Source organism: Amblyomma maculatum, chromosome 4, assembly GCF_055883805.1.
Source record: "Amblyomma maculatum isolate TAMU_Amacu chromosome 4, ASM5588380v1, whole genome shotgun sequence".
Classification (NCBI taxonomy): Eukaryota; Metazoa; Arthropoda; class Arachnida; order Ixodida; family Ixodidae; genus Amblyomma; species Amblyomma maculatum.
In genome coordinates this window covers 54166101-54178115 of record NC_139347.1, presented here as the reverse complement: position 1 = coordinate 54178115, position 12015 = coordinate 54166101, and the positions used below count along the sequence as shown (strand labels likewise).

The following is a 12015-nucleotide window of genomic DNA, read 5'->3' as shown; positions in this document are numbered from 1 at the left end:
CTATTCAGTTTTCCTTAGAGTCATCGAGTGACTCTAATTTTCCCTAGGGAGCCTACATGTAGCGCCGCGGCGCCCCTTGTTTTCCCTAGGGTGCCTCGATGCGCACTCCCTCCTCCGCCGGCGCGCACATCGAGGAGTCGAGGACACGCGCATCGAAGCACCCTAGTGATGATCTTAGTTTTTCGGAGCTCCGGCCCCGGCTGCGCGTTGTATACCGCTTTTTCTCACGACTATTCATGTGTTTCTCTGTTCGGATCTCTATAGCAAATTATAACCTCCAACTTGACTAACAGATGAATACTAGATGGGAAGCGAAATGGCGAAAAGAACGGCTGCGTCACAACTTTGATTCGGAATCACAGGCGTATTTTTTTTTTTTTTTTCCGACACGCTTTCGACTCGTTCTTGCAACTTTCCTCTCAAACTATGGTACAACGATGGTTTTTCGGCAGAACGATTCCTATACGCTGTCGAGTAAAAACCTGAAAGTGACATTTCAAGCGTCTTATTTCATTAAGAGCAGTAAGAAATATAGAGAGGAAGACAACCGAAGAAATGGATATTACCCAGGACTCCAGGAGGGCGTTTTATTTGGCCATCCTTCAATAAAAGGAAGGGAACAGGGTACTGTATACAGTTCCTTGTTTCCTGCCACTTTTTCTCTTTCTTATTTATAAATAGGAAAGAGAAAAAATTAGCTTGTAGTTGAACTTTGTTTAACCCTGGGGGGAAGCGAAAGCTTCATTTACATGGCTACGCTCATTGCCAAGCTTGGATTGAACATTTGCGCGTTTCTCAAAATGTAAAGCCCGTTCTTTATCGGTTTCTTGGGCGCGCCGTCATTCCGACGTGCCTTCTTCGCGTTCCGATACTGTAGCAGGGTGTTCGTCCTCCTCCATCTCGCACAGTGTTGTAATCTAGGCAGGAGCCCGCGGGGGGCTCTATATTCATACACGCATTGCCCCTCTGGCGTCCTGTACTTCCACATCACACTGACGTCACCTCACGTGACCTTGACAGTGGTCACCGGCCACTTGGTGGCCTACGTGACCCCAAAGTCACATGGCGACCACCAGGCTTTACACGGAAGTTTGACCTCTAAATCTCCCTCAAGGTGAAAACTGTGCTCACATGACTTTGACCTTGAGAGTGGTCACGGGCAACTTGGTGGCCTACTTGACCATGCCCCAAAGTCACAGGCCGACCAGCAGGTCACGTGACCTTAACAGTGGTAACGGGCCAATTGGTCGCCTACGTGACTATGCCCCAAAGTCACATGGCGACCATCAGGCTTAACACAGAAGTTTGACCTCTAAATCTCCCCCAAGGTGAAAGCCGTGCATACCCGACGGCTCAAACTACCTGGCGTAGTGAAGCTTTCGCCTCAAAAGTGGCGACAAACAAGGTCATCCGGCAATACATGTGTGTTTTAAAGTCATAATCTGTCGCACGAGCCTGGCAACCGCAGGAACCGAGACAATATCTTGTATGTGTCCGGGACTCCTGATCGCTGCGGTAGCAATCACAAATCTTCACTCTCCGCGAGACAGCGCGGATAGAAATCACTTAGAACACTCACCAGCATTTGCCTTTCGGCGCTAAACTCTGAGCATTCACAAATAAGATATTCGAATGCCTCCTTTTAGTCACAGGTAACCATTAAACTACATTCTGCCGTATACCTTGATTCCAACATAATGTTGGTTTCTGCTAGGGAATTACCGCAAAGGAAAAGAAAGGGGGAACAGTGAAAATACAACCAACAGGAGCTAGAAGAGAGTGAAAAACAGAGATAGGCAGCTACTTCTTCTTTCCAACTCGGTATTTCTTTTCTATTCCGCCGTCGCTTTCAATTATTTGGCATTAGAATGCCATTATCACAAAAAAATGTCCGGCGTTAGTGGAGGCGTGTGAAAACCTCGATGGCGAGGAGGCAAAGCAGAGAGAAGGGAATACAGTTCTCCATGAGAGGAAGTTGAAGACAGAGAGGGTGGGAGGCGACAGACGGCCAGATGGAAACCGCAGTCACCAATCAGCCGAAAGTGAGGGGAAGTGGAGAAAGGCAACGGATGTCACGCGGTGAGTGATGGGCTGGGTCTCGCCACCCTCTCTCACTGTCTGAATAAGCCGCGGCTGCTCCAGAGACTCTGAACGGTGTCTCTGTGTGAAGTTTTTAAGGATGGCGGTAAAGTTAGTATGAATGGTAATTAGTGATTCTGGTGGGCAACTGACTATTCCACAATTAATTCGATTTCGCTGCTCATTTTTTTGTTTGCCGCGCAGGGCACTAGTGGTGGAGGTGGATAGGTCGCTTCTGAATCGAGTCCTGGAGGGCGAGGCTTCACACAGATCATGCCGTCATTTTCACCGCGTGTCACTGTTAGCACTATCAAAGTAAAGAAAATAAAAACTTTACAGTAAATGATCTCTTACGAGCAGAGTTGCGATAGCAGAAGCGACAGTGTTATCCGGAGGTCAAACACTTCAGATAAAGCGGCAGCTTGTTCAGACAGAACGATTTTGTTTCAGCAATGCTCACTGTCTACTTTGATTGGCATTCGTTCGAGTGGATGCGCCCGGCCATCGAATCAATCAATCAATCAATCAATCAATCAATCAATCAATCAATCAATATATACTCACAGGTCCCCGTGCGTGCGGCGTGCGCTGTACATCTTGCCGTTGCTGCTCGTTGGCAGGCTGCAGAGGGATCCACCGTAGGAGCTGGCACGCGAGGGCGGGATACGCTGCAAGTCTATGGTGAGAGTGGGCTTCTTGTTCCGGGGGCTGTTGCCCGTGCCCAGGCCGGAGTCGTCGCTGGACTTGCCCGGCGGCGCGGCTGCAAGGAAGCGACATCAGAGTGGGAACGTCGCCAACCAAGAAAATCGCCGGGTGGGGATAATACCCCAACTCCAAGTATCCAAGTAAAGGAATTGACTCACTGTCGGCTGTGACGATTCAAGTTTGCTCAAGGGCTCATGGTAAATACGAGCGTCGACACATGTACATTCTCCAGTCTCCTCAGTGGGGCCGTGGGGCCTACTCCTCTCGCAATGCGCATCCTGCCCGCCCCGTTGAAGAGCTGCTGCGCGCTTAATGGGAAGGAGCCTCCTACACCCTCTTCTCCCAGCGTTATCTTCTTTTTTTTTTTTTTGGTGTGTGTGTGTGTGCGGGGGGGGGGGGGGGGGGGGGCTACATGGGGAAGCTTTCATGCGTCTTCCTTCCGGGCCTAGATCGACTTTGTTCTTTTGCGCACTGGTGCCATAGCAGCGCGGGAAAGTAACATAACGTACGACTCAGTCCCTCCTCTTCCTTTTCCTTTTACCTGTCTTCTTCAGACGGCATTCTTAGCGCAAAAAAAAAAAAAAAAACACGCACACGAGAGAAAAGGAGGGACACGGGGCAAGCGCTTGTCCCGTGTCCCGCCTTTTCAATAAGAATGCTCTCTGAAGCTGAAAACCATCTAGCCCGTCTACAAGTTATTTTAAACCATTTACCTGTCGTGTACTTCCTCTCACAAAATATCTGCAGCACTGTGAAAAGCAGAGGAGCCCTTGCAATTGTGCCCCTAACTGCCTCTCGCCCCTGCGCACTATAGAGAATTGTGCTCCTGTCCCCCCCCCCCCCCCCTCGCCAATTTGGGCGGGGGAGGGGGAGGCGCGCAGGAGCACAATTGCCTATTGTAGTGAGCGTGATCCTGACTGGACCGGGGTGCCTCTGCCTTTCACAGTGCTGCAAACATCTTGTCTGCAAGTCACCAGATCACGAGGCAGATATTCACCACTTGTGGGTTTGCCCGGCTCTGGAGCCGACGAGAATTCGGCACCTGACGGCAGTGGGCCTTTCGCCGAACAACTCATCTTCATACATTGCATGGACTCAAGGGCCTTATCATCGCTCTCTCTTGAACTTTATTAGATCTAACCTTTTTTTCTTTCATTTAATACCCCCTTTAATTTTTACATATTTCATTATGCCCTGAGGTAAAAAACAACGTTATTAAAAAAAAAATCGCTCCGTTTCGACGTTCCTGCCAGCCCGTGGAATCCTTCCTGTGTGTCATTCATGTCCGATATGATAGATTCACCCATGTCCCATGTCACTTGATTAGCATATCGTCAAAATGCGGCGCAGTCTGATGGTATTGGCAGTTCCGTACCTGCAGCCGCATTTCCTCCCCGCTGGCTGGTGGATGGGAAGTTGAAAGATGCGCTTCGATGAATGGTGACCGGCTTGGGCCCCGAGGCCTCCATGAGTGGGCTCGTCTCCGGACAGGCCGACGTGCCGTCGGGACTGTCCGGCGGAGGCGTAGGTGACGACCGGTCCAGGCCGTCCCAGCTGCGATAGGGAGCGCAAGACTCGATGAGAATACAGGACAAAGCGACGCGTTCCATCTCAATGGAAGAATTATATTAGCTATGGCGATCAGCGTTGGAGGGGTTCGTCCAGGACCTCTTACTCTCCAGAGGTGCCCCGTCAGAGACTGCTTTTGGGTGACTTCGACGATGGCAGCCAGCAGGGATTAAACTTGAATTTTATAAGTACAAACTTTTTACATAAATGCAAGTTAAGCAATTTCAGAGATATCCACTGCAAAGAGTTTAGAGAATACGACTTGGATCTGGCTAGCAACAGGGACTTACATCTGACCACGTAGCCCAGAAGTTAGAACCATCGACTGGGCCCTCGGGCTCTGTTTTAATCCCTCGGGGCCCAGCCCGCACCTGAGTCTTAGCAAAATTAGTAGCTTGTTGCCTAGCACCCTCTTTCACTCTGTCCCGAGGCATCTGTACCAGGAAAGAGAATACATTAAAAAACAAACACGCAAATGCAGCAACCCGAGTGGCCACAATAGACCTTTTGCAAAACTCTGGAAGTCAGCTTCTCTGCACAGCAAAAAACCCCTCACCATGGCGGCCAAACCTGCTTTGGGGGCAGAAGTTGGGTGCAGCACAGAATAGTTCCGTGCCAAGCCTGATGTCATGCATGCACCTGGGGAGCAGAATTCCTTCGCTTTTGAAAACGAGGAGGAAGCACACGGGCGGGAGAGGCGATATGAATGGCACTTGTGAGGAACTGGCTTCCCCGATGGCCCCTTAATACCATAATTGCGGCAACAACAACAGGCAGAGTGGTGCAGGAAATGGATGTGGTCATTATTGTCACAATAGATGTCTCCTGCACTGCACCCAACTTTGGATCTCAAAACAGGTTTGACCGCCATGGTGCAGGGGTTCTTGCTGTACAGAGAAGCTGACTTCCAGAGTTTTGCAAAGGGTCTATTGGCCTGTCAAACTACGCGCGGGCTCTGCTGCACCACATCACCCTGTACCAGGATCTGTCTCTTATGGAGTGAGAAGAAACACACAAAGGCAAGAACGCAACCGTTCGTTTCTCCCCGTGTCGCGCGTCCGGTACCTGGTCACTTCAACGCCACGGCTATCGATGGTAATTTGGCGTTGTCGTTCTGACACATTCCTCCCCTACTACTTCGCGCCATGCACCGCAGTAAGTAGACGTCGTCTTGACTCATCGTTCCTCCCGAAACGTACACCTTCAATGACATTCGCCCTCGTGAGCGCGTTCGAAACGACTGCAAGAATGTACATTTCTTTTGACTATACCCGAGGTTCGTCGTTCAAAACCTCGACGCACCCTCCACGTCAGCGCGTGCTATCCATCGCAAACGACTAGCCGTCCCCTCGGTCCGGATGTGCTTATGTAACCTTTTGAATGCCTTCCCAGGTTTCAGCTGCTTCTTGCAGGCTCCCCTGCCATCTGAGCGATCAACGCCCCCGCGCGCGTCTGACGATCTCTGACGACGAGCGAGTCGTCCGTAATAATTTAGAGTGGACAGTGAAGTGGCAATTATAAACTATTGAAAGGTTTCCTGGTCACTATCATCCTTAAAATACTGTGGTGTTGTTTGAAACACTAATGGTCATTGACGCTTGCCATGTAGTCTCATGGGGTGATGATGCATCTATCTAGTACAGCGACTGTTTCCATTACAGAAACCCAAAGTAGTTACAGCTGGAGTCTTTTCTTCCCAACTTCAGACTGTCTAACGCCCCCACAGTGACGCACGCCTTATAGGGCGTAGATGGCTTCGGAAATTTCGCACATCATATGGGCGTCTTGCACATTTTGTCTCCACCTAACGAACCTCGCCCCTCGGGACTAGCAGCCGAGCACACCAGCGCGTAGCCAGGGGAGCGGCTTATGAGGGCTCTAGCCCCCCCCCTTCCCCCCCCCCCCACCCCCCCCCCCCCCCCCCCCCCCCCCGCCCCCCCCCCCCCCCCCCCCCCCCCCCCCCCCCCCCCCCCCCCCCCCCCCCCCCCCCCCCCCCCCCCCCCCCCCCCCCCCCCCCCCCCCCCCCCCCCCCCCCGAATTTTTTTGTACTGTCATACACCGCAGACCAAAACAGCTACCAGAGCAGGAAATCAATCTGGACTTTGTCTCCAGTATGTCTTTTTCACGCTCAAAAAGAGATTTCTGCGGGAATAAAAAAAGCGAAAGGTGCATTTAGTTTTCTGAAATCATCCATCGGACCATACAAAGGAGACAAGCCGTACTACTAGATAAACTGATAAAGCACGCAGGGATGGAATGCGTGGGGAAATAATAATAATAAAAAAAAAACTAGGAGAGAGCGTGACGCCACGTGCGCAGCCTCAGCAGCCAAACTCGATCTTCTGACGCCGCGCTGTCTTCTCCCTCTCGGGCCTCTTGTTCGCACTGAATCTCGGTGTTTTTATGTTGAAGTGGTCTGCTGAGAGTCCTCGTTTGTTCGTAACACTTTAGTTTGTTAGAGTGCAGATGCTGCATTATAATCAAAATTATAAGCACACTGGAGAGAGTGCAGAGAACAATTTCATTCGCGGGTCCGCCAAGAACACTACGTATTCGAGCTAATGTTAATTGTATATGGCTGAAAAACTGCCTGTGAAGAATTTTCAGTTCTGCAATTGTTAAATTAAACGAATGATTTTCGTCTGAAACAATTCATGTGCAGGATACTCGATGGATCTCGAAAGTCCCGGATGGTACTATTCTTCCGTGCAATCTTTGCATCCCGGCATGCAGAATTTATGGCGCAGTTGAGAGGTGACAGGTTGGCGACAGGTATCTCGATACTGAGGAGGCTGAGCAGCAACGTCAGCCCCCCTCGAGAAACATTTCTGGCTACGCCACTGGAGCACACCTACCATCCAGCCACCGCGGCGGGTTACAGCATCGCAATTTCAAGTACGAAACATTTTGGTTTCGTGCTTTTAAACGATCTAAGACAAAGGGTATCACTCAACAATTTGCACTTGCACACTACGAAGGTATCCTGCACTCAAAAATAAAGCAACAAAAATAACTGATGGGAGGGGTCGAAACTTTGCACTTGTTGCGGTCCATATTGATGCGACCGATTATAGCATTTATATGGGCCTAAATCATTTGCATTTTCACCCTGTCCATTATACGGGGAGCGCGGTTTCCAAATTAATGAGGTGCAAATACCTTGCTGAAGCTGGATCATCAAAAACAATTGTCCGTAATTCGAGTTGTCCGCATCAACGAGGGTCATATTAATGAGGCACGACCATATAATACTCGTATATATGTACACGTATCCAACACAGCGGTATATTCTTACAGCCGCGGCTCACATCGAGTGTTTCGCAGGAGGCCTAATTAAATGTCCCGCACATTTAAGATCATGCCAAGTGTTCAGGTGGAGCACATATTATTCAGTTGTTTAGGTGTGCCAGGAAAGATGTCAGCGTCTGCTGTTGATGTTTTCATGCAGTGATCGTGAGTGTGGTTGAATGCACTCGGCGGCGTTCAGTGAGCCACGCATGGCACAGAGGTGAACGTCATGCAAAGACGAATCCTGCGAGACTCAGCTGAAGGCACGATAATGATTATAATGAGGTGAATTTTACCAAAGTGGTTGTAACGTTTTCCTCTGCGAGAAAGCGTTACCGATCGCACTCCACGCAGATTTATGGGCGAAACTCAATGGAGAGAGAGAGGGCGAGGGAGAAAAGCACTATAGTTAGTTTCGAGATATACGAACAGCACTTTTTTTTTTTTTTTTCGAAATCGAATCCAATACGACTTCTCTTCGCGAATAATAAAAGAAGCGGGCCGGATAAGAATCAACTAGCTAGTATCTCTCATTATTTTTCGCTACTTGTGCGAATAATTATTCGAAACAGCTAAGGGCTAACGGCCGCGGTGTAACTCATGAGCTCATGAGTTAGTCAAACGTGCAAAAGTGATTTCCTTTTTCTATATTGACGATGAAGCGAACAACCAGCGGCACATCTTAACTGATGATAGTTCTAAGTCAAGCCCTTTCGATACCAGACTTCGTCGATCAGTATCTCACTATCAAGAACGCCGCCAACATGCAGACCAATAGGGCAGCATGCGTGCTTTGCGATGTTGAAGCATCCGTCAAAGAAAACTACGGTGCGCCTGATTTGACTTCTGTCTTTTATTCGAAAGTTTGTTCGAACATTTGAGATCACACCGGATTTGTTCCGAACATTTTCAATGTGCACTATTTTATTCGTTCGGTTAATAAAATGAGCGGATACTGTATTCGATATTCAATAATTTTGAATATTCGCACATTAGCCCCTGCTACTGACGCTACCGGGGTAATATGCTTGACCAGATACCAACCATGGCTCTAATGAACAATGGTTCACATGCACGCTTGCACGGAGAGACAAATTCCCGAGAGGACAAATGGAGGAGTGCGGGGTCGCATGGGCCGTGGACGATGCACTTAAAAAAAAAAAGAGTAGGAATGCGCCGGGAGACCTTCCTGGCGTCCTTGGCCAACCTTCTTGTCTACTCGTAATGCATCACTGATACTACGGAGAGACACAGTGAGAGGTATGAAACTTGTTGCAGTATCGGCGGAGTGGGCTCCGTGCGCAGCACTTCTCAGTGACGTCCGGCTGACTGCGACAAAAAAGGACGCCTCCGTGTGCCTCTGACAGCAGTGCTTTCGGCGTGCTCGCATGTGAGGGCATCCGATGATAAACATCCTGTTCCTCAGAAGACGGTTATCGCTTGATAAGATATTCCCTGTTCGTCGTCCGACACTGCTTCACTGCATTCGTCAACCTCTAAATGGGATGTAGCCAACATCAGCTGCCACGCGGGCCCAAGGAGCTGTTCCTTCGCTCGGACCGGACTCTGGGTGCACTGTTATCACTCAGCCCTGTTCATGGAGGGGCCTTCTAGCCATATATCTGCTGCTATCATTGCGCCGGTATAGGACGATCGGGAGGCACGTGCGTCGCATCATCCCTTTTCACACTGACCTTTCACGCACTGGGCTGAGAAGTGTCTGTACATATCTGTGTACGTCGATCTTTCGCGTCACAAGGGTCACGGAACGCGTTGGACAATAGCACTTTAACCGAGCACTGCCCTCCTATCGAGCAACATCCAGACCTTGATATCGTTCTTGCTACTGCATTTTCATGACGGCACCAAGCCTGAGACTAGTCGGCACCTATATATCGTTAAACAATACTTGAAATGACATTAGCAAGGAGAAATGACTTCTTAACATCCACGCAACACACAGCTGAGCCAACTCTTCCTCATTTCTTCCACCTCGATGGATTGCCCTAAAATACGCTGGAATGAACGCAGATCATCCTCTTTAATGCTTTATGTAATGGAGAGGGGATGTCAGAATTAAGGGAGGGGGGAGGAGAGAGAGAGAGAGAGGAGAGGGAGAGAGAGAGAGAGAGAGAGAGAGAGAGAGAGAGAGAGAGAGAGGGGGGGGGTAAGGGTAGAGGAGAAGAGGCAGCATTTCTGAGTAGTCATGAGTGCACAATAAATTATCCATTACGAACTAAACATTATAAAACATGGGGGGTGAGGGGGGAGGGTGGGCGGATGCATCCCTACACCTATCCCAGGGCACCTATCACACCCTACGCATTTTCAGCGCAGCATTGCGCGCATGCTCACTGGCGTCCCGATATTCCCCTAACCGATAGGGCGAAACCCATTAAAGTAAAAAATAGCTGAACCGGGCCCGTAATAACTCTCTCTCTCTCTCACTCTCTCTCTCTCTCTCTCTCTCACACACACACACACACACACAACACACACACACACACACACACACACACACACACACAAACACACACACACACACACCACACACACACACACACACACACACACACACACACACACACACACACACACACACACACACACACACACACACACCACACATCTCACCATGCGTGAGTGTGAGTGTGTATGTTACCAAGACCAGAGAAGAGAAAAAGATGTTTCTTATGCTTTTATTAATTTGTTACGTTTAATCGTAAATGAATTAATTATGAATAAATAATTACAGGAATACTTTCTCATACACCCCTAAATTATTATAGATATAATAAATATTCCCTACGTTTTCTACTGCGTTTGACTTCCTTCGTGCCCTATTTCATAACGAGCTTCCGATTTCCTTACCCATATATATATACACACGGCGTCACTCGTAAATAGCCTTGCATCACCTTTTAATGTTCGCAACAGCGCATTTCACACTACGAACAAGGAAGCAATCACAGCACGGAAGAGAAACGTTCGAGAAAGAAAGAGAGATTGTGAGAGAGGGACAGACGCGGCGTTTCCAAACGGGTATTGGCGGCCCCGAGCAAAGTAGCGGGCCTCAGTCAAACGCCACCAACCATGCAGCAAGGCACGCTACATTGCTCAACACCATCGTGCAATGTGTCGAGCAACCAGAGGCATCCCGCGGAGCTGTCCGATAAATCACGGCGGACCAACGGACCGCGGGAAAAGGCAATTGAAAGGGAGATGTATTACCGTTCTTATTTCTTTCACGCTGGGGAGCTTTCTCTCTCGGGCGAAGCACGCACGCGAATTCTTTCCAAGGAAGACGCGCAGAGGCCTTTCCCAATCCCGTTGTTGTAAGCCGGGCGCGCTCTAAACAGCAGCCCAACTAAACCGCACTGCGCGGAACAAGCATCCTCCACGGGCGGGCACGGCGGGGCGGTGGCAGGCGAAGCCGAAGAAAACAAAGCAAGACGGAGGCGTAAAGGGAGGAATCAGAGCAGCTAAACGAGAGGCTAAAAGAGGGTGAGAGGCATCAGCCCTGGAAGAAATAGCCAACTGCGACGGAGGACGCCACCCGGCTGTTTTCCAGGAAGAAATACAGCGGGGAGTCTTCCAAGCGCACTGTGGTAGTGGGCCCTTCAGGGGTCTACTGTCCCCCCACCAAACCCGGCTTCCTCCTTCTCCTCCTTTAGGCCTGTTTCATCCCGTTTATGGCGTTTTTTTGTTTCGTCTCCACGTTTGCGCGAGCCCTGACAGCGCCTTCCTCTTTCCTTTTCGTCGATCGTGTCCACATCTGCGTTGAAAAGCGCGGTCTGAGAGAGCGCGGACGTGCCTTCAAGAATGCGCGGGGCGCCACGGCGGTTGGGAAGGTAAAGAGACTGAGAAGACGCATATTCGTGGAGAAAAAGAAAAAGGAGCTGTGATCCATGGTGTCTTCCCTTTTGTGTGGCCGCTCTGTTTGCTTCGGGAAATCACAACGCGACACGTCACATTGCGGCGTGAGAACGCAAACGGCTTATCGCGACGGGCCACTGGGACCCGTTATTTATGCGGGCAGAACCTCCGACCATCTCCGAGGGCGGAGCTCAATCGGAGGTTCTTTTTGCGGGGAAAGGATTTTCGATTTTCTGTGCACTCGTGGGTTATGCCAAGTATGACGAACTGCCGTCGGTAACCGCATACTTCGCTTGTCGCCACGCCTTGCCATAAATGGAATATACCCACATCGTTGTGGCAGTCTCCCTAGTGTGTTAATGCGCTCAGCCAATGCGACGGCATGTCCGGCATGGTCACCTACAAGCCCACAGCGCTGATGAAAAATGGTGGCAACACTTATACTTATGTCAGCGCTGGTATATGTCTGTTGCCTGGCATAAGTCGCTGTATAAAAAC

The 12015-nt window shown here is 49.9% G+C and overlaps 1 protein-coding gene across 4 annotated transcripts in view; it reads right to left on the bottom strand.

The window, feature by feature from the left end:
- The window catches only part of LOC146191062 (proton channel OtopLc-like), a 62361-nt gene that overhangs the window by 10915 nt on the left and 39431 nt on the right, over positions 1–12015 (bottom strand). For all 4 annotated transcript variants that reach the window (XM_084601506.1, XM_084601507.1, XM_084601508.1 and 1 more), the window contains exons 2-3: positions 4160–4338; positions 2644–2839 (exon numbers count right to left, since the gene is read on the bottom strand). In XM_084601506.1, coding sequence (XP_084457632.1) covers positions 2644–2839; positions 4160–4338 — 375 coding nt within the window. The remainder of the gene's footprint in view (positions 1–2643; positions 2840–4159; positions 4339–12015) is intronic.